General features: G+C 44.0%; 2 protein-coding genes across 2 annotated transcripts; both read right to left on the reverse strand.

Annotated features, from left to right (window-relative positions):
• Positions 1 to 90: 90 nt before the first annotated feature.
• On the reverse strand, positions 91 to 10,631 carry tmem65 (transmembrane protein 65). Its single transcript, XM_035182699.2, has 7 exons — positions 10,069 to 10,631; positions 4,760 to 4,804; positions 4,202 to 4,269; positions 4,048 to 4,102; positions 2,688 to 2,730; positions 1,966 to 2,071; positions 91 to 1,730 (listed from the first exon to the last, which is right to left on the reverse strand). Exons 1-7 carry the CDS (start codon positions 10,337 to 10,339, stop codon positions 1,578 to 1,580), a joined length of 741 nt encoding a protein of 246 aa, XP_035038590.1. The 5' UTR covers positions 10,340 to 10,631; the 3' UTR covers positions 91 to 1,577.
• Positions 10,632 to 11,609: 978 nt separating this feature from the next.
• On the reverse strand, positions 11,610 to 20,648 carry rnf139 (ring finger protein 139). Its single transcript, XM_035182593.2, has 6 exons — positions 20,094 to 20,648; positions 17,332 to 17,987; positions 16,761 to 16,908; positions 16,574 to 16,680; positions 15,834 to 16,085; positions 11,610 to 15,254 (listed from the first exon to the last, which is right to left on the reverse strand). The coding sequence occupies exons 1-6, from the start codon at positions 20,254 to 20,256 to the stop codon at positions 14,475 to 14,477; spliced, it is 2,106 nt and encodes a 701-aa protein (XP_035038484.1). The 5' UTR covers positions 20,257 to 20,648; the 3' UTR covers positions 11,610 to 14,474.
• Positions 20,649 to 23,707: the final 3,059 nt, after the last annotated feature.

Genomic DNA, 23,707 nt, shown 5'->3' on the forward strand with positions numbered 1-23,707 from the left:
GACTTTAACCTCTGACCTCACAGAGCACGTTGCTCAAGGGCACGTTGGCTCCCTACGATGACTGAAAACACACAGCGCCACCTGCAGAGCCAGAGGTAAATACCACCCAGATTTATTGTCATGTTGTCAATTGCACATAATGTAAAACAAACTTCAAACACACGTATCAGTGCTGCTGCTTCAGTGTCCACAAGGGGGCAGCACAACAACATTCCTTTGACACTTTGATCTTTTACTATAAATCATTTTTCTCATTTTGCCTCCAGAGGATGAAATTGTGCGAAAATATCGTCATGAAGAGCAAAAGAAATAAAAACATGAGATGAGGCACGAACATACAAATTCAGGTTTCCATGGTTACAAACAGCATCGCAATAATTATAGGATTTAAAACCAGAAAAAAAAAACTATCTCAAGTTCTGGCAACTTTTCAAACTTAAATAATTCAGAACTTCTTCAGTACAATTTCAAACCAATCAAGTAAATAAACTAAATGAACAGTTGTGACATCATCCATATAAAACTTTGAAAATATGAAGATTTGCTCTTCTATATTATTGTTGAATATATTTCAGTTTGGTTGGAAAATACGAGATAAATTGACTTGGGCTCTGTGGAAATTTCAATAATCAACAACTGATGCATTAATAATTTTATCAGCAAATTAGAAAACAACTCAATCATTAGTTAGTCTTGATTTGGAGATGTAATATAATATATAATATAATGTATCTCAACCGACCGAAGCTTCGAGTCACAAACAAAAGCTTTTAAAGAATTGGACCTAAGTGTCTGTGTGAGAAAATAAAAACAGATACAGAAAACACGAGTGTAGAGGAAGTACTTTCCAACGTCTCCTTTGTTATTCGACACTTAAACAACATTTAAAAAAAACATCTGATGCAGAAATAAAAGGTCTGATGATTGTAGAGCTTCATCAGTTCTTCATGCAACGCAACCGACGCATTTCTCGAGGTAGCAGATGATTCTGTTCCGACTGGTTCTGACATTTATTTGTGGCGGTTTAGAGATTCAGCTGAAATAATAAAGAGACCTTTGACTGTTTTTGACACAAATTGAACAGATAGTGTTTAAGAGATGTCTTCAAATGTGTATATATATAAAAAACAAAACAATGATCAAATAGAAAATAAGTAAAAACGATGAAACCTTTAAATAGTGTTTGAACAGTCGGTTTGTATGTAGAGTTTGTGTTTCTGACGCTGACGTGTAGAAAGAAGTCGAGTGGAACAGGCGAGCGCGTGTCTCACGGCCACAGCAGCTACACGTCATCGATTCCTCACATCAACCCACTGGACCACCGAGCCACAGCAGGAGTTAACACGTGAGGTCTGACGAGATAAATATGAAGAATCGATGAGGGAATCAAACACACGTCACTGTTCCCTCGTCCAAACTGGATTTATAGGAGAATGGATTTTAGTGAGATGGAGAAAATGCCACAGGAAACTAAATATCATCATCAGATTTCAGTGCAGCCGGACGGAGAAACATCAAACTGTAAATACTCTTTAGAGTCGACTTCAGCAGTTTGTAGGTGCAGCTGTGGAGACTCGTTAGGAGGACGTGGCGTCTCCGCAGGCTTGTGCGTCCCTCTCCTCCTTCTCCTTCTTCTTCTTCTCCTTCTTCTCCTTCTCCTTCTCGTCATCCAGGAAAAAGAGCGGGAACATCCCCAGAATGCAACCGATGGTGACGCCGATGGCTTTACCCTGCAGGAGGAGGACGAGAGAGTCAAACCCCCGGCATCACGCTCACCACGCGTCCAGATGTGTTGGTGACGAGAAGCCGAGGAAACAAGTCGTGACAGGAAATACAGATTTCTGGTTTTGGCCGCAGGGCGCTTGTTCTGTTTGTCGTTCTCCTTCTCGCTCTTTTCCCTCGTTTGTATTCACGTCTTTACTGATTTAGAAAACACCTCAAAAGTGAATAAATCAAACATCTCACCATGTGCGAGCTGACCCTGGTCTGCCACATGTCCGCCTGCTTGGGCGTCATGTCGGGAACCTGCATCCCCAGTCTGGTGGCCAGAGCCTCCACATAACCTGCAAGACTACACACAGACACACACACAGACACACACACCTGTCAGCATTTTACTGCTGCATATTTAACAACACTCTCATCCTTGACCCTTGACCCTAAAGCAGCAGTAAAGTCACTTTTAAAACCTCTGAAGGTAAAACAGTGTAAATAAAGAAGTGAGGCCGCCCCCTGGTGGCTGGCTGCAGTATAGGTCATAAACCTAAAATAAATAAATCAAAGTAGACGTCAAATAAATGTTTGTCAAAGATGTTTCTGTCATTTCAGGTCGTTGTTATCTCACTGATGTGTGTTCAAGTGTTTCTGATCAGTTTGGTTTAATTTGTTATTTGATGATATAACAAAAGGCTGAGACGTGATGATTGACAGCTGAGACGTGTCGTCCATGTTTATTTAAAATCTATAGTCTGGTTCTCATAAGTATATAAAGATTAAAGAAAGCCTTGATTCATGTAAGTTTGATTTAAGTTTAAAAGGAAGTAAGTACGGGTAGAAGTTAAAAGCCTGGGAGGATGAATTCATAAAAACAGAAATATCAAGATAAAGAAACCTTGGTTGATTAATGTGAAACCTACAAACGAACCCGTCAGCAAAATAAACCCTGAGGCCTCAGAGACGGTTCTTACCCGAGACCTGCCAGATCTGAGACCAGGTTCCCCAGAGCGGCAGCTGCAGAAACACAAGAGACACTAACTGATTTCTGATGTTTTGTGATGAGGGAAACAGAAGAAAGTCACATTTTCACAATATGAGCCGTTCATCAGCAATAAGACAACTTGTATTTCAGAGAACGCAGAGAAGATGTGCATTTCTTTTTAAGAACCTGGCGTAAGAACCAGTCAGGATCCTCCAGGATGCAAAGTAACCCACATACCGAGCGTCTCTGAAAATAGAAAAACTGCAAACAATGGATCAGAGCTGCAAAATACAAAAAGGTGTGAAAGTGTTCTCACATCAAAGAGCAGCTCTGGAAAAGCAGCGAGCTGCGAGTCAGCGAGTTTCTCCCCCGCCTCTTTACTGTCAGCAGAATTCAGCTTCATGACAATTGCACTTAATGTACAACCTCAACAAAGCTCTGCAGCTATTAGTGATCGGGGAGCAAAGGATTGTTCATCGTCTGTTCTGCCTTCAGACGGACGGCGCTCCCACTTCTCCTGCGGGAGCTCAAACTCCAGATGGTCGACTCGGGCTTGAGTTCTACTCACAGGAAGAAAACACTTCACGGAGGTGAGATGGCGAAACAATCTGGCCTCAAGTCAGCAGCAGCGACTCTGACAGTGACTGTGTGTGAAAAGGTCTCAAAGTAAAACACAAGTGGAATCAGTAAACATCTCCGCAGGCTGGAGGATGATGAAACAAATATAAAGCAGCGCCTGCATGGAGATAGAAGCTATTGATCTGGAGCCCGACTTCAGCCTCTGATTTGCACTTTGCAGAAGGAGTCGGAGCCAAGTATCCATGGAAACGGAATAATCTGGAGGTGAGATGATGGGGACGGCAGCCCGGTGCCTTCGTGGTTTTCACTGTGTAATAAAGCCCCAGATCAGCAGCCATGATGACATCAGGGTCTGCTGTAATGAACCAGATCTACTGGACAAGTTCTTAAAAGAGACATTGCAGGTTCTTTTCACCGCAGCAACTTTATATGAGAAATAAAAATGTGTTCCAGGTGATGGCCGAGGCGTTCAGACTCCACAGTGTGGGACCTCCATCCGGAACGGAAGCAACAACACGACTTACATTACGTTGTCGTCCTTTAAAGATTAAGATACGAGACATTTACAGAAACATTCATTCAGCTGCTGTTTTCTATGTCGAGACACGGAGGAGACAAAGATGATCTGTGTTTTCAGGCGTGTTAATATGGACAGAGATGGATCCTTGGTAAGTTTAGGGCTTCAACAAATAGTTCGCGTCACTGCTGAAGAATCTCTTGGTGTTTAAAAGAGTCATTTTACAGAAGGTCGCTCCTCTTCATGTTCCTACCTGCCATGGTGGAGATGCCCAGAGTGACTCCGATGGAGAGCTCGATCTGCGTTCCCTGGAGAGAGGAGAGAATTCAGATGGAATCTTGATCCGAACCTGGATTCATCACGACTTACATCCGATTTACTTCAGACCAGTAAATAACTTCACTTACTGCTGCGATCATGATGGCGTTATCAAGGAAACCAAATCCAACGAAGGGGATGGCGTTGTGGAACAGAACTGTGATGAGCAGGAGGTGAGTGGACAGAGAGGATCAATGCACATGGTGAGTGAATAAGAACTGAATGAGCAGATAGAACATTCATAGCTGTTTTCTGTTGTAATTAATAAGAAAATGAGTCATATTTAACAAGATCACTGAGGGTTTGAACCGTTAAAGAGAGAATTATTTTGTTAAAAACGTTTCCACTGTGGAGAAATATTGTTTTGGGAATCTACTTTAAATGTGATCGTGAGGTCAGATGTTAAACTGAGGTTTTCTCTGGTGTCGACACTCTTGATAAAAGAAGATTCAAACTAATCACAGTCTGTGTCTCGCTGACTGATTTCATCTACTACATTAAAAAAAATATTCTTTTCAGAGTCAAATATCTGCTGATAAACGTTGAATCCACAGAAATACAAATGGATAAAGTTCAGATTAGAATTTCCTTACAAGATACAGAGGATTTGTGTGTGTGCGTGTGTGTGTGTGTCAGATATCTCTCACCATATCTGACCTGATCTGAAGTCAGCGGCGAGGGCTCGAGGCTCTCTGAGAAGAAACACATCAGAAGTTGTCTCGTTAACTGTCGAGCTTTGACTTTCAGCGTCTGCAGAGTTTACAGATCTCAGAGTCGTCACAGTCCCATGTTCAACGAGTCATCGCTCCACAGTTTGAAACATCGGCCCTTTCTAACACCACTTCCACATTACGTCTTAATCCAACGGTCAGAGAGTCACTTCCATTCACCAGCTCAGTTTGGGTGTGTGACCTCATCCAGCTGCTGCAGGCGGCTGTTGGAATTTAAATTTGAAATGCGCCACTGAAAGTATCCGGCCACACTGTGGGAATAACCCATTTCCAGCCTTTCTGTTTTCTCACTGCAGAACAACTACAAACACTCCCGACTCCTGGGAGGACCGGTCCAGAAATAGGTCCGACTGACGCAGACAAACATTAATGTCAACGCACGATGAGCTGGTGGCAGCAGATTAGTGAAGAGTTGTAGTCGTGTCCGTGCAGAACGTCTCTTACAGAACAGAACTGACACCGTGTGTGATTAAGACCAACAGACACCGTGTTTGTTTCTAATTAGACAGCAACAGATGCTGCATCATCTGTTTGCTGTCAGGCTGCTGATGAGTGGAACACACACACACACACTCACACCCAACACACACACACACACACACACTCACACCTTCCTCTCCACTAGCAGCCGTCACCCGGTCGTCCCTTCAGAATAAAAATCTCTCGCTGCTAAACCTTCACACGGAGTCGTACATATTTGTCAGAGTCAGTTTCGGCTGCCACAGTTTTGAAGAACACTGAGATTGTCGCTGCTAATTAGTTTTCACTTTCTTCAGTGTGATGAGTGTCGACGCTGAAATACGACTTAGTCTGAGTGAGTCCTTCTCTACAAGCCTGAGGGCTGCAGAGAAGTCAACCCCTCATAACAAGACATTTAATTAAACATAAAATTACAATAAATTCGATATAAATATAAATGAAAAGAAACTGCAGATAAAACCATATCTATATAGAACTTGCTTTAAGATAATTATATTTCTGCTTCATAAACATCTTCGTTAACGAGTTATTGATCAATGTAAACATCTAAGATAATAATAATTAGTTATGGACTACGTGCTGACATCATTCCCAGCAGGCAGAGCGGTTTTGCATTGTTAATTATTAAAAATACATGAAAGTTGTACATTTACCAACAAGTGATTTACACTGAGAGTCACAGGTCAAAGAACACGTACGAGCTCGGCTCTGCAAAGTTAATCATTTCTCCATTTCTGATATTTCATGCACTAAATAACGATCAGCTGATATAAACAGATTCAATCAGAACAGAAATAATTATTAGTTAGAGCCCAGCTTCGGTTGAACACAAATATTAAAAGTGAAAGCTGGATTGTAAATGAAGTGAATGCTCCCAACACAGAGACTCTGAAGATATCAATCGTCACAGATTCGTGTTCTGTGAAGAACAATGAAACCAAAACACATCCTGCTGCCGCATGCGAGACGTTATCGAGCCGCGTTCAGGAATCAGTCCTGCAGGATGACACCTTCAGTCTCAAAACCCAATAATGGTGTTCTGGTCTAGTGATTCAGATAATCAGGATAAATCTCCTGCTTTAAGTTGGTGATCAATGAGACGGGGGCATTTTTATAAACTCAACCCACCAGGAATTTTAATGACCAATGAATAGTCGTGAACCAGAGTTTCTCCAGAACTGCTTCAGTTGAAAAGGAATGAAAATCCACCATTTACTATCTCCTGTCCTACAACAGAGGATCCCCCCTCTCCTTTAGGTGCATTGTTAATGAGCCTCAGTGGGACCCTGTGTCCAGCTGAGACAGAACTGGACCTGGATAATTATAACCATGATAATTCCACATCATTAATATCACAGACATATATCGATATGGATTAAATTAGGCCACAGCAGAAGGAAACAGTGGGAAATATAGTGTTGATCCTGTATATTTCATTGTTTTTACTGAACGTTTCCATTTCCAACTCGTCTCATTTAAAATCACTTTCTACGCTTCCGACCAACAGCTCAACACCGCTCATCAACGCCTGGATGGCTTCCTGCTCTTAAAGGCCACATCACGGCGCCACCGCCGCACAGACTCCGGCTCTAAGTCACATCAACGGTACACAACAGCGACGCACAAATGCGAGACAGGAGGAAGCGATGTGCGTCGTCCATCTTTGAAGACGCACCTTGCAAATCCTGAAATGCTGATGTTAGGTTAACGTCTTTATAAAGAAGATAAAGGTTTAATCCTCCCAGTCACACTTGAACATTTCCCTATTTGTGAGGCCGATTTCTAGGATTTTTTTTATTTAATCACAGAGTTAAATTAACTGAAGATGGTCGAGTTGTGGGTACAAAGATATTTCTGGTTCTAATACTACGATTTCTTTCTGAACGGTCATGAGTCTGACGCTGTCGAGCGAGTGAGATGCTTTGGCTGTGTCTGATAACACCAGGAAGGCAGCCATGATTCACGTTTCAGTTCCACGTGTCTCCACTCTCCCATCGTCACCGAGCCTCCGGTACGCAAACCGAGCGTGTTGCTAAACGGCTGAAGAGTAGTTGTAATGTTTTAATGAGCGCGGTGCTTAGCTCGCCGTCAGACTCACGGAGGGGAACATGTTTCTCTGCAGTAAACTCGTCCAACTCTCACTGCGTCCCTGTGGCTTTTAGCTCATTAGAAGTAGAAGTAACGGGGAGGAATGGGGATGGGGGGGTTCTGGGCTGGAGACAATTGCTTGTTAGTGAAGATTTTCAGACACAAACTCGTCCCTGCACGTCGACGCCTAATGAATACGCTGCATAGAGAGGTGACGCTGTGCCACCAAACACTGTTCCACATGAATTACTGAGACTGTGGCGGCCGTCACGGTCGACTTTGTCCCGTCACAGTTTCCTAATGAGCCCAAGACTTTCTTACTCCCTGTTAACGGCCTAAAGGAGCTCGAACACCGTGTCCTGAGCTCCATGTAGATCTTCATGCAGCAGCTTCCCTCGCTCTCCAGCGGCGGGAGAAGTCCTGCGTTGCACGTGAGCTGTCAAAACATCCGGAAAGGTTTTCGCCGCACAGCTTGACCCAATGAGCTGCTCCGTGTGAAGACTGTAAATAACTGGGATCATGTGATTCAGTGACACTAATGAGGATATGAAGCTACGCTGCGACTCAGTGGGTCAAACGGCCTCTGGAGGAGCTCGGATCTCTCTGCTGCCAGTCGGACATTTCAACCGTTCATGGAAATTAACCTTTCGACCTCTGTGGACTCTCAGTGGGATTATTACCACCAGCAGCTGAACTCACTGAGGAGGAGAACGGGGAGATAACACTTTCTTTGTTGAAGCCTCACAGCCAAACACCATAAAGTCATCAGCCCCAGTCGTGTTAAATAATAAATCCTTTTAATTGGTCAGGTTTCCATACTTTCTAAAACCTTCTGCTGTCAGCCACTATGGAAGACACATTCCAGCCCAAGACCTCTTACACAACCGTCTCTCTGGAGAAGTGTTTGCCAACACCTGGGTGTGGACGCAAAGATTAAAACCCGTCTCTGAAATATTCCTTTTGCAACAATAAAAGTGTCACTTTGCTGGAAACTACGGGCGATAAGGCGCTGAAACTAGATTCTTGAGTAAATCCCGCTTGGTGAAGAAAAGGCTGTGGATGAATGAACAGGGTAGAAGAAAGAAAAACCAGTTTACAGCAGATTACATAACACGAGGAGCTCGTCTGAGACTCATGTGTTCCAGTATCTGACCTTACTGGAAAAAGACAGGGGGCTGCAGAGACGAGGACGACAGGAAAAGCACGTTTAAGTACCGAGCGTGTAGAGAAGCTGCTGAGCTGCAGCTTGTCAGAACGACACAGATCATCTTACAAAGAAACTCTCCGGCTGCTGCACCAGAGAAGAATCCAGCTCCAACTCCGAGTCACTGAATCTGAAAGTGATTCAGCAGCAAGTTTCTACAACTTCAGTCTGAAGATGAGTCACAGTGGGTTGGATCCACGTGGACTTCCCTCCAAGAAGCAGAAATAACCTCTGACTCACACAGACACACAGACACACACAGACACACACACAGACACACACACACAGAAATAAAATATAAATATCTACAATGAATGAATTTGTCTTAAAGTTTAGATTGAGTTTCAGATTCACACGTAGAATAATAAATATGTAAACATGCAATATAAACATTGTGAAATGTAGTGTAGTGTATGTTCAGCATATTTCAGATTTATCTGGGAGATTTGTAAATTGTAAAACTGCATTATAAAGTGTTTAATATGGGAAAACTGTGATCCAGTGGTTCAGCATCAGAGGAGCCGTGTGTAACAATGTCGACGTTAGCCAGCTAGCCATTGTTAGCTAAACCAGTTCATAACAACGCATTACGCTGCATTTCACGCAAGCTAACACGGTCGTAACACGTCCACAGACGGTAACCGGACAGTGCTATGTGTACGACACGTTTAATGACAGAAGTTCTAATACACAGTCAAAACTTTCACTACTGTTGGAATACCGAGCGGCCATCTTGGATTTCAAAGTCGGGACTTGTCAGGTTCTTCCGAGTTTAAATTCCGATTTGAGGGGGCGTTCCCGTGGTGACTTCCGAAACTCCGACGTTTAATGGAACGTGGCATCAGTCTCACATCGTGACGTAGGGACGTTATCATTGGCGCCGCAAAGTCCAAGGTGAAACACTAGGTGGCGCTATGAGCCAAGTTCAACACAGATTTAATGTGATTTAAAACCAGCAGTAATGTGTTTCACCATGTCATTTAATTTACAGCTGAATGTTAAAGAGTCTTTTTAAACCTGTCGAACAGAAACACCTCATTCATTCATCAACTTCATTCAGGTGACCTCACCTGCTCAGGTGTGGACACCTGAAGGAGTCACGTGATCCATTCATACCTCATCAGTGACCCGTCAGGTGACCTCCTCTCAGGTCGTGACCTCCTCTCTGCTGACCTCCTCTCAGGTGATCTCCTCTCAGGTGACCTCCTCAGCTGACCTCTACCTCTCGCTGACCTCCTCTCAGCTGACCTCTCTTTTAGGTGACCTCCTCTCAGCTGACCTCCTCTAAGGTGACCACCTCTTAGCTGACCTCCTCTCTGCTGACCTCCTCAGGTGACCACCTCTCTGCTGACCTCCTCTCTGCCTCCTGCTGACCTCCTCTCAGGTGGTGACCTCCCTCAGGTCGTGACCTCTCTCAGCCCGAGGCTGTGACCTTTGACCCGCGGGCTCTTACCTTGAGCGATGGCCATGGACTCGAAGCTCTGCAGCTCCCGGAGCAGACACGTCCTCTCCGGGGGCTGGAGGCCGTAGATGAACTCCTTGGCTCTCTTCGGGGAGTTGAGCGGTTCCCCGGGCTCGCTCCTCCCGTGTGTCCCCATGCGGCGGCCCGGCTCGTGGCGCCCTGCCCCCGGCGGCAGCAGCAGCAGCCCCCGGGGCAGCGGGGGGGTCGCAGCCCGCTTCAGGAGCTGGAGTCCGGCGGCGGGGAGGAGGCGCAGCTGGATCATGGCGGTACAAACACACCGGGAAACGTTAAACCTGTTTTTCTCCGGTTCAACTTGCGTCTCGGTCCCTCACACGGACCCGGGCTCGGTGGCGCGGACAGCGGCGGGTCGGCGTGTGAAACTCGGGTAAAGTGGAGTTAAACCGGCGGACATGTCTCCGGTGCTCGCTCCGTCTCCTGCTCCGGAGTCTCCGGTCACCGGCTCAGCTCCGGAGTTTAATCTGCAAGTTCGGTGTACAGCCGTGGACCAGCGGAGTCAAGCCGGAATCAAACCTGCGACATTTCCGGCGGCGGGGTTTCAAACTAAAACCTTTCACTTCCGGTCATAGATTTCACAAAAAAAGCACGGGTTCATGCGTGGGACATAAAATGACGTAAGAGTAAATAAACATATTTAAAAATAGAAAACCTAATTCAGTTTGCATTGATGTATTAATTTAATATATTATTAAAAATATAAATAATATCATTGTATCTATAACTATAAATACATATAGACATACATTAATAAAGGCAGAGATTAATAGATACATAAATGAGGACATGAATAAATCAACAAATACATTTAGAAGTCTATCAATAAATAAACACAAATAGATAATTAAATACATCGATATTTGGGGAAATAAATAAAGTCGGTGTGTGACAAAGACTATTCCTACATTTATATATTTCTGTATTTCCACATTCATTCGTTTATTTATTTCTGTGTTTATTTGTATATTCATTACATTCATTCTCTACATTTATTTATGAATTTCTACATTTATTTATTTATGTTTCTACATTTATTTGTAGGATTACATAAATAAATAAATGTGGAAAGACAGAAATAGTATATTCAGTGTATTTATTTATATATACTTGTGTGGTGGATCATTGCCCTGTAGCTGTACATGTAGTTGTACTTGTACTTGTACTTGTACAAATTAAAAGGTCCTGGGTGAATATTACGTGTGGATTGTCTTTTCTGGGCTTCTGTAGAAACATGGCTGTCTCAGTGGTAAACGAGCTGCTCCTGATGTAGATGAAGCTCATGTCATGGTAAAGAAAACACAAATCATAGTTTCAGATAATTATTAAATAATGAAAACATAATTTTCAATATACACCAATAATACAATGTTAACATGGCGCCATCTACCGGTGAGTCCACTCAACTGCATCTGTCCTCTAGTTTGAAGTGAATGATCTCATTAGTTTTACTATAGATTTAAATTCACTGTTGTAAAGAGTCATTTAAAGTTGTTAAAGTTCTAAGATTCAGTCCAAACTCATTATCAAAGATGATTTTATTTACATAAATCTCCTTTTAAAACAAAAGGCAAAATCAACACTTTTTACCTTTTTAAAAAGCTTTCAGAACAATCAACCAAATAACCCTTCATCGCTGACACATGTCAAAAAGCACAGCTTTCTAATCATCATCATCATCATCATACTCCATCTCTTCCTCATTAAACATAATGCATTCCTTACAGCTTATCGTCTGCGGCCTGTAATTACAACAGTAATGAACACGGGTTTGCAGTCAAACCTTTAAGACGTTCAGGCTGTGGAAGTCTAAACAGTGTTAATACTCAGAGTTTGTGCTTGACCTGTGGTCGCTGAGGGATGGGAAGCGGCACAGTTTAAAAGAAAGAAAAATGAAGTTTCCAGACAGTAGTTTTTTTTGGATCAGTGTTTATGGGACGTCTGCTGCTGTAGCTCAACTTTTCAACAAGTATCAACCGTAGGAAACGAAGCAGTTGTAGGTTTACTACAACGAAGGAAGATCTGAACATGTCCAAACTTTCCTGCAGCTCTTCAGTCTTTTTTTCTCCCAGGGCTGGAAATGTTTCCGTGTATTGAAAGAACTCTTCCAGCCCTGCAGCAGGACCCTGAGACTAGAACCACAGTTGGTTCAACGAGTCTGTGCCAGTGATTACAAACAAAAAGAAAAGTGCATCGACCGAATAAAACTGCTCGTACAAAATGACAGACACAAAATGATTCAGGTACTTTCTTCCATTTGAAAGAAACCAGTCTTTAAAGGAGACATATTCTGCTCATCTTCAGGTCGATCATTTTAAGGTTCTGATTTGCTTCGCCACAGGAAGTGCAAACGTGTCTTGTGACATCACAAAGGTGCAGGAACATCTGTTGGACAGCTGACGAGGTGTTTCAGGGCCGTCAGTGTTTTTAGCTCCTTAAACCACAGACTTTGGGCTTTTTAACTTTATAGAACTTTTACATCCACAGAAAACCTTTGTAACACACGAGAGGAAAGAAACACTGATAAAACAAGATACATCTCCTTTAAACTTCCTGTTCAACAAAACAACTGGCACCTTTTCATACGTCGCATTTTTGTGACATTAAAATTTAATGAGGAAGAATTTATCATTTCACCAAATACTTTTCTTTTTTGAGAATACGACTTTCCTTGTTTCTTCCACTACGTCTCCAAACATCTGCAGCAGCAATGTCTGGGTCTGAAACAAGAATTCAACCGAATAAAACCATGAAATGTGCAAAGTTTCATTTTAAAAATGTTTCTCTTATTCTATGGGAGGAGAGTGCACGTGTGTCGTTTTATTACATGTACAATAACGTACACAAATGTAAGCAAGGTCACACAAGGGACCAGTAGTAATGGTAGAGGTATATCAGTGATGACACAGCTTAATGCGTCACCTCTGATTTTCTCTCTGGTTGGTGCAGAGCTGATAGAAAACTGCTTCACTCGCTCTCTGAACAAATCTCACAAACATTCTCCTGGAGTTCGTTAAAGACAAAAATGCTGAGCAGGAGTTTCTCACGTCTGAGCTTCAGGTCGGAGTTTCTGGTTTAGTGAGATTTTTAAAAGTTGGACGGTCAGAAATGTTTTGAGCGAACTCCACCCTCGCAGGACACAACAGGAAGTATCTTCTCAAATTCTTGGCGTTTTGCTGAAACCAGGTTGTAAATAAAGATGGACGACATGACGGCTTCACAAAAGTAAAGCCAAAGCGTTATAAACCCCGCCTCCTCCATGTTAGCCGATGGGACATGGACCAAAATAAAAAGTCAAAATACACGTGAAATAAATGTTTGTCAAAGATGGTTCCAGTGATTTCAGGTCGTTCTTATCTCACTGATCTTTGTTCAAGTTTCTAATCGGTTTGGTTATAATTAGTTATTTGATGATATAAAAGCGGGCGGAGACGTCATGATTGACAGCTGAGACCGATTCATCAAGCACGTGCATCGACAGGATCTCGAAACCGCGGCTCCACGATCACAACCGCAGACTCCAAATGACGCCATGAGTGCAAGATGGCAGCATTTGGATCTGAGCTACTTTGGCTTAATGTCTTGATAGGGGGAGGAAGTGGAGACGCGTCGTCCATCTTTATTTATAAATCTAATAATTTAGAATGTGTTGACAGCAGGTTGGAAATCTAAGCTAAATAAGAAAAATCAGGTTTTTCTCCTTTCTCACATCCAGCAGCTTGAATTTGTTAAGTCGCTCCACAATTTGTCGTTAATGAACAGAAACACTGCAGCGTCTCCGCGGTAACACACAGCAAGGAAACACAAACTGCATCTTTAAGACATCGTCTAAGCACATTATACGTCGGCAGGCGTACCCACGCGTGATTACACAAATTCCCCCGATCACACACCAATAAACATCAGGGCTGCATGAGTGACAGACGTCTACACAAAGTGGTGATGTCACTGGTATAGTTGTGTCGTGCAGATTCTCAGAGGAGCAGAAAATCTGGTATTTTGATTTGCTGATGATCAGGTTTGAGGCATCAAGAGATAACATGTGAACAGACGGTTGTTTCCAAACGATTATTATCAGGATCTCCAATACTTCTGGAATAAAGTAAGAAAAATAAACACACTATGAGTTCATGCAGCCCCGACACACTCACACGTGCACTCACACACACATAAGCACACACACATGCACACACATGAGCAGCAGTTACTCTTTCCACGAGCCCTTATAGAGTTAAACCCAGAATCAAATGAAAAGAAACTAACAAGAAAAAAAAGACGTGACTTCCCTGACATTTTCCAGAAGAAATTAAGATGCTGAAGATGTTTTATAATTATTTTTAACTTAAATATAATAAAGACATTTGTTTTCTATAGATCTTTTCTCGTCAGTCCTCTGTGGAGTCAGTGTCGTCATTGATATAATCTTCTTCTATCGGCATGCTGCCATTTTGAGTCCCCCACTCGTCTTCGTCGTACTCTATGCTGTCGTTGTCCTCCAGCAGCTCATTGTTGAGCTCCCCCCCTCCTGCGGCCTGCGCGCCGGCTGCCGCTCCCTCGGCCGGCAGCTCCGCGGGGGGCTGTCCGTGCTCGTTGTCCCCCGGCGCCGCTGGGGCAGCGTCAGCAGCGTCCTGCGGCGCTGCGTAGTTCCCATTGTTGTTAGAGAAGGCGGCTCTGTCCCGGCTCTCGTCTTCGATGTAAACTCTCTGGTGGCACATTGGGCACGTGTCCTGGATGTAGAGCCACTTCCTCAGGCACAGCGCGTGGAAATAGTGGTGGCAGGGCGTGATGCGGGCCGAGGTGGCGAACTCTTGGTAACAGATGGCGCACACGTCGTCGATGTCCCTCAGCTGGTCCCCACGGATCTCCGGCAGGGAGTTAATCTTCTTGACGGCCGTGCGGCGGTTGATAAACGTCTTCCAGCCGTTCTTGGCCTGCAGGTAGATGTTGAAGTAGGCGTGCAGGCACATCATGCAGGCGCGGATCTTGCTGCCCGACTCGAACATCATGGTGTAGGCCCCGTTTCCGAACATAATGACGCCGAACAGGAACTCGATGATGTTGCCTGTGGAGCGCACGTAGTACACGTAGTCATCCAGCTTCTCCCAGAGGACGTTAGAGAAGCCATCGACCATGAAGAGGCCGTAGACCGTCAGCGACACCACCACCTGGAGGGAGAGAAATGAGTTACATGTTCTCCTCCTACGAGTCGATGCAGCAGACGTCTGCCGAATCAAACATTCATGGAACCATCTTTATTTTTACAAACGATAACACATGTGCTACCACTGGTTTACCTCTAATCCAGCCAAGACGTGGCTCCTAGTAAAGTAAACATGGATGTGATCAGTGCAGGATCAGCTTCTCAAATAGTTTATGAGCAAAGAAATGCACTTGAAGATAAACATGATACGTTTTAGTGAGTAACACTGAACATAACTTTGTGCTTTCAGAGGTTTTGTGGTCTGATCGGCTCGAGTCTTTACTGCAGTGATATTCAAATGATTAAAGTCCCTCCTAAAAGTACAGTAACACTATGAAACAAGACAAAACCCATAATCAGGACTGTTTCTGACCCATTCACACAAATCAACGAGACCCTACCATCAAAACCAATTCTGAGAAGTAGATTTGAAAGTTTACAGGTCGAGAAACAGGAAGTAGCAACACTTCACTGGATGACTCAGCAGGAAGTACTGTATCAGAGCCTGTCATCAATACTTCGACAGCAGATTCAGCGTCCTCACCTTGAGGCAGAGCTCCACGCAGAAGGCGGTGACGGCGAACAGCCAGGTGTTGAGGGCGTAGTGGTGCCAGAGGGTGTAGCTGAGCGCCACAGGGAGCACAAATAGTGCCAGGGACACCAGCAAGACAGGGAAGTGGCGGCGGACCGAGGAGACGTGGGAGGCGCTGAGGGACATCAGGACGGGGTCGGTCATGCCGTGGATGAAGTGCAGGATGGCCGTCAGCAGAAGGCACATGTTCCGGCTCAGACGAACCTGTGGATGAAATGGTGGTTCTCATTTACTTCATTCTGTGGTCTGCACTTCACTGGAGCAGCAATTTAGATTTAGTTGTATTCTGCTCATACAACGACAATAAAGGCGTTTTATTCTATTCTATCATCAGAGGTGAAAGGTCAGAACATAGGTTCTACATCAATGGAGAACACATGCCAACGGTGTCTGAAATAGGGCTGGTTTCTGACGTTGGTCGCCACCCGTCAATAAACCGAACACGGAAGGAAATAGATCTAATAGGGTATAATAGGGTTTAAGGTAATAACACTGTGGGTGAAAAGGTGAAACACGTGTCGATGCTCAGGTACACAACTGAAGATACTGTATGTCTCTAACATCCACTGGTGGTTTGTAACTTTAGTGCTGAAGACCATCAAACTTCACCATCTTGTTCTAGGTTCTAAAATGATTTATGGAATTAGTCTTGAGTGGAATCTGTGAAGAACTGTGGAGCTGCAGAGACGCACCAGACGTTCCTCTGGGTCCAGGCTGCTGAGGCCGGTCTGCAGAGCCAGGATGAAGAACAGAACAGGAGCCACGAATCCTAAACGCTTGTCCTCCTCCTCCGTCGAACCTGAGGAGACACTGGACTTCAGACACATTTTCACAGCCAGTGCATTTGTACACATATGCAAAACAAACATGCCAACGTACCTATGAAGGCCAGGATGCTGAGGCCGAGGTAGTGCGCGAGGGAGGAGATGACGGCGCTCATCCCCAGCACGGTGAGCGTGGAGTCGCAGCCGGAGATGATCAGGTTACTCGTCAGATCCCAGAACACGTCCCAGCTCAGCAGGTAACCCTGGAAACAGGGATGCACGTCAACATACGTTTACTCTCCTGCCTCCCACAAGGTTTATCCTTGTGTTGTTCTTTTCAGAGCAGGTACAAAATATGTTGCATCGGCATTTAGATTTTTCGAGGTGGTATCGAGAATCGTGGAAATTTCATGGTATCGGTATCGACTACGTCCGACTCGTTCACAACAGGAACATGTCAGGAACTTTCAGGAAGTGCAGGTCTGAAAGCATCTCAAGTGACGTGTAGTCATCAGACTCCCTGTCAAGCAGCAGCAGTGACACTTTGCTAACACAGACATTACCTCCTGCAGCACATGTGCATCATCGTCTTACAACCACATTCAAAACAATAAAGCTGATGTAAGACACAAGAAACAAAAATATTCCAGAAGTTTGCTGATTAAATGTATAAAGACTGATCCTACCTGTGAGTTTGAGCCCCCGTCTGTGGCACCACCTGTAGCATCACCGCTCTCCCTCCTCACCGCCTGCACCACGTACACCAGGATCAGCGCCTGGGCAGTGACCCGGGTCAGCCAGAACACCCGCAGCACGTCGGGGAACCTGATCCTCTTCCACGTGTCCTCGAGCAGCAGCTGAAGTCCGTAGATCCTGTACATGTGCCGCACGAGCAGGTAGACGTACCGACACGAGTAGTAGAACCATTTCAGCCTCATGGTGAGGCACACGGCCGTGTTGAGGGCCAACGCCAGGCCCGAGAACACGGCCACCAGCTGTCTCACGTCTGCCGGCAGCTCGATCATCAGCCCCCACAGAGGAATCATGATGTCCAGCACCACCAGCGCTGCAAACACCGACTGGAGGTTGAGCAGGAACACGTAGCCCACGCCGAGCACGAGCTGGACGGCCGCCATTCCCAGCCACAGCGTCGGGCCGTTTCTGGGCAGCAACCTGAACCCCAGCGCCGCTTTGTAGTAGGCGCTGTAGAAGTCTATGTGGGAAGTGGCGTAGTAGTTGATGAGGACCGCCGTCATGCCGAGGAGAACCGCACAGAAGAGCGTGTAGAACTTGAACAAGGCTTTCTGGGAGAGCAGCAGCACCACGCTGGAGATGAGGACACCTGAGACACAACAGACAGACGCACAATTAACAAAACGGACAACTGATGTAACTATCCAGAAAACAAACAGAACACAATAACTGAGCGTGGCTCGTAAACCTGTCAGATCAGAAGCTCACCACAATCCATCCATCTGACACGACAGCAAAAACTAGCATGTTTACAGCAGCAACTTGACCCACTGGCCGAGGTGAGCAGCACCAATCAGACCCCATCCTTTTGTTGTTGAGTGTTAAGTCATGTATTTGTTTAAGCTAAAAGATAAAGGTGAAAAGTTCTATGTGTGTGTTCTTATTAAGTTTATTCATGCATTTCAAGGCCTATAGACAAAAATATGATAAACATATTTTACTCATTCAAATGAATACTTAGTTTAAACATCAAGCCAAACAAAACCTTTGTGTCCTCTAACCTGGTGAAGAGGAGAAGTTAAAGTTTAATATATAGTTTCCAGATCCCTTGTACACATTGACCTGTGACCCCAGTGCTCGCCTCTAACTGAGAAGCTTTGCTCAAGGACAATATGAACTGAACTGGAGTGTTTTTAAAGCAGCCGCTGCTTATTTCAACGTCTTGTTTATAACTTTTAAATCCAGGTAACTGTGGTGTTACACTGGATTTCTGTGCTGGGACTAAACATGAAGGGAAGTGGGTCGAGCACAAGTGAGACTCAGTGGTTCGCTGGCTGACTCAGAAAGAACCCGATTTGGCCCCTTGTCTTTCCAAACCTCTCGGCCAACTGCAAAGCGCCTGAGCCGCTCAAAGGTCCACGAGCTGTACAAACGTTAGGCAACCGGCTGGTTGTTTATCTGTCTACGGGAGCAAAGGAGCGATCGCTCCACGGAGAGAAGCTTCAGCTGTTTCATTCTCTGTGAGGAGAATTAAAGCATCTGTGTTGAAAACAGACAAGTTAGTAAAAAAAAGTAAAAAGCTTAAATCGAGTCAAGTCTGCCACAAAAGCTTAAACTCAAATAATGAGACTGCTTTGACAAGTACGGTGTTCCAATGATTTGTGAAAGACTTGTTTTGAAAAGCAAAGTGAAAGTGCCTCGGGCTGCACAGAACACAAACAGCTTTTAGATTTCATGATAACGAATAAGATCGAATAAACAGAAACTTAATGTACAACAGCTTGAATTCCTGTGTCCTAATGACTGGGAAGTGAAACCGCACCGTGCGTGACAATAATTATATAATAATATAAAAATAACACTACTGAATAGAGTTAATATGAGTTTTAGGACGGGGACGTCAAGATGTGGTCGTTATCTCCACTTAAGAGGTTAAGTTGTCTGTTTGTTTTTCATCATAACTGGAGTTTTAGTTTATCTTTAACTGTGTGAACACGGATGTTTATTGACATGTTCAATCTGATTTATCTAGAGGACTGACTTCAGGCTTTTCATCACTTATACCTTATTCTAAGTCAAATTCAAAACATGCAGCAGTTCTAACTTCGTCTTCTGTGACAAGTAAACTGAATATATTTGTGTTGTTCTTTCTGATTTGTCCTCTTGGGCTTTGGGACGATGTGATCAAATCTGTTTACTGAGCTGAAAGTAGCTTCAGTTCATCTTTAAAGTACAAATCCCCCCAAATACCGAGTTTACTATAGAAATGAGCAGTACTTGTCATTATAGAGGAACCTGAGGAATCATGAACTAAACACCAGATCAGCTGATTCGTCTTCTGATGGATCAACAGTCTGGTTGATTAATAAAGTGATAAGGTGGATAGTTGGAGTTCAGACACCCAGCTGCGGTCCAGCGGCCGCGGGGCAGAGAGCAGGAGTGTGACCGACACACAGGTGCCCTCCGCCCGCCACACAGCTCTGAGGACGCCCTGGACTCTGACACGTCACCTGGGACCCGGGTTAGCGGTTAGCTCGGTTGTATTTAGCGACTTTACACCGAATCAGGGCGGAGGAGAACCAGCCAGACACCGGGTCAGACCGGTCCGGCTCGTCCTGGAGCTACTGCCGGGATTCATCGGCTTTGGTCGCGGTGACAGGTGCCGGAGCTCCGCCGGGCTGAGGCGGTCAGCGGCCGGCGGACCGCTGCCCGCTCCCCGCCTGCTGGTGACAGATTCAGCCTCTTGAACACTCACCCGTGACCCGGACCAGCACCTTGCCCGTCGCCCCGGCCCATCCTGACCCTGGGTCGTAGTAAGAGTTAAAAATGGCGTCGATAATAAAGATACAGGGAACTCGCAGAGCCACATCCAGCACCGCTAAGGCCTGCTGGCCTATCCGGGCTTGAGTTGACGCCATGCGGCTTGAGTCTGAGGCTATAGTCCCGGGCAGCCCCGGTTAACCTCCATGTAACATCCGAAGTAAGCGAAGGTCCTCCCGCAGCGGCCGCCTCTCCTCCTCGGTGTCGCTTCGCCTGCTGTTTATCTGGTCGCCGCCATGTCCGCCAGCTCGACCGCCTGTTGCTGCCTCTTCTCTTTAGTGTCGCTCCGCCTCCATGCGAGGACCGACACAGGCTCCGAGCCGCCGCCGCCCAGGGCTCACCTCGCACCGGCCGCGGGCAGACAACACTGCGGGGATCCAGCTGTGGAGAACCGGCCGTTAGCTGTTAGCTGTTAGCTCCGCTGGAGACGAGCTGCTGGGCTCTTCCGCCGTGACGTCACTTCCAGCGTCAGAGGGTGTGGGCGCTGACGTAGCACGTTCGAATGTCGTGGAGTCGTGTTAGCGTCGTGTTGCTAAGCAACGAACTAACACAAGTCCTTATGTTGTTGTGGCCCGAGCACCGAACAGTAGGAGACAGTGGGAGGCCTTATTGAAATTGTAAGGATTATTATTATTTTATTTTTTCAGGCAAATGACTTGGCTTTTTGAGGGCTTTAATTCAATGTGTTATTTTGGTCATGGAGCCCTGATTGATATAATAAGTTGGTGAAGACCAAACGTACTTCAAATTAGTGCATTTTAGACATTCAACAGGAATCTGCTGAATGTCTTCCAGGAGACAATGATCAACTTCACGAGGACATGATGTATCGTTCAGTTATTGAGTCCTGCATCTAAGTGGTTGAAAAAAGATGAAAGCAGCTTTCACACATTGTTTGAACCCAATTGTATAACATGTTAATTACATCATGTGGAATGTTTCACCAGCTATATATTTCAGACATGTGACAGGACGGCACAGAGACAAACTGCAATTGTAGAAACTATATATAGAGAATATACTGTTATTAAAGATAGACTCACAAGGTTCATCTCTATATACAGTCACTGATCCTCTTTATATACAGTCACTGATCATCTTTATATACAGTCACTGATCATCTCTATATACAGTCACTGATGGTCTTTATATACAGTCACTGATCATCTTTATATACAGTTAATGATCATCTTTATATACAGTCACTGATGGTCTTTATATACAGTCACTGGTCTTTATATACAGTCACTGATCATCTCTATATACAGTCACTGATGATCTTTATATACAGTCACTGATGGTCTTTATATACAGTCACTGATCATCTCTATATACAGTTAATGATCATCTTTATATACAGTCACTGATCATCTTTATATACAGTCACTGATCCTCTTTATATACAGTCACTGATCATCTTTATATACAGTCACTGATGGTCTTTATATACAGTCACTGATCATCTTTATATACAGTCACTGATGGTCTTTATATACAGTCACTGATCATCTTTATATACAGTCACTGATCATCTTTATATACAGTCACTGATCATCTTTATATACAGTTAATGATCATCTTTATATACAGTCACTGATCATCTTTATATACAGTTAATGATCCTCTTTATATACAGTCACTGATCATCTTTATATACAGTCACTGATCATCTTTATATACAGTTAATGATCCTCTTTATATACAGTCACTGATCATCTGTATATACAGTCACTGATCATCTTTATATACAGTCACTGATCGTCTTTATATACAGTTAATGATCATCTTTATATACAGTCACTGATCATCTTTATATACAGTTAATGATCATCTTTATATACAGTCACTGATCATCTTTATATACAGTCACTGATCATCTCTATATACAGTTAATGATCATCTTTATATACAGTCACTGATCATCTCTATATACAGTTAATGATCATCTTTATATACAGTCACTGATCATCTTTATATACAGTCACTGATCATCTCTATATACAGTTAATAATCATCTTTATATACAGTCACTGATCATCTTTATATACAGTCACTGATCATCTCTATATACAGTTAATAATCATCTTTATATACAGTCACTGATCATCTCTATATACAGTTAATAATCATCTTTATATACAGTCACTGATCATCTTCATATACAGTCACTGATCATCTCTATATACAGTCACTGATGATCTTTATATACAGTCACTGATCATCTTTATATACAGTCACTGATCCTCTTTATATACAGTCACTGATCATCTTTATATACAGTCACTGATCATCTTTATATACAGTCACTGATCATCTTTATATACAGTCACTGATCCTCTTTATATACAGTCACTGATCATCTCTATATACAGACACTGATCATCTCTATATACAGTCACTGATCATCTCTATATACAGTCACTGATCATCTCTATATACAGTCACTGATCATCTTTATATACAGTCACTGATGATCTTTATATACAGTCACTGATCATCTTTATATACAGTCACTGATCCTCTTTATATACAGTCACTGATCCTCTTTATATACAGTCACTGATCATCTTTATATACAGCTGCTCTAGCTGGAGTAGATTGTGCTCTGGAGAGGCAGCTGGATGCTTTAAAAGCAGTTCTGACTGAAGACGATGCTGCAGCAGGAGCTGCTCTGGAAAAACAAGAGACTGCACTGAGGAAGCAGAAACACTGTATAACCTCACAGCTGTTTCAGGCCAGAGACGACTTGGTCAACATGGAGAAGTCTGTGGACACAGCAAGAGCCAGAGAAGAAGAGTTAGAGAAGGAGCTCGAAGATCTGAAGATGACGATGAAAGTGAAGGAGGAAGAAAACTTCTCCCTGAGCGCTGATCTTCAGCTCCAGCACCTGGAGAACGTGATAGTGGAAAATGACTGGAAGGTGAAATGTGAAGCTCTGCAGGACCATCTCATGGAGTCAGAGGAGAAGCTGAGGTGCAGCTACCTGGAACAGGAGGCCAGCTTCCAGCAGAGAGAGGATCTGATGAACCAGGTCATGGAGACTCAGGAGAAGTTGTCTGCTGGGCAGGAATAAGTAAATGTTTTCTCCTGTTTTTGGTTGAGGAGTTAGGTCAGTACCATGTCTTTTAAGTTTAGGTTGTTCGCCTTAGGGTTGTTTTCGTGTATTGTTTTGCTGTTAGCCCACCCTGAAGCAAAAGAGTTAATAAACATAAACGGGCTGTAAATTGTTTGTTGCTGGTTCTTCTTGGGAGCTGGGAAAGGGGGGACTGGGTTTTCTCCTGGGCGGGGTCGTAACAGCTTTAAAGGTTAATCATGTGGAGATAAACTTCCTGGTAACATTGACACCAAGTTTGATTTAACAAATACACAGGTTCTTGTGTTTTTAACCTAAACCCTATTTAAGGACAATGACATCACAGTTGAAAGGTCGTCTGTTACTGATCCTCCTCTAAAGTCAGTCAATCTTTCATCAGACTCCCGTTTCAATTTAACTGCACACTTATGCTTTGATCTATAAAAATCTGTGATGTGCTAGTAAGAAAGAGCAAA

Source organism: Hippoglossus stenolepis, chromosome 17 (assembly GCF_022539355.2).
Source record: "Hippoglossus stenolepis isolate QCI-W04-F060 chromosome 17, HSTE1.2, whole genome shotgun sequence".
Taxonomy (NCBI): Eukaryota; Metazoa; Chordata; class Actinopteri; order Pleuronectiformes; family Pleuronectidae; genus Hippoglossus; species Hippoglossus stenolepis.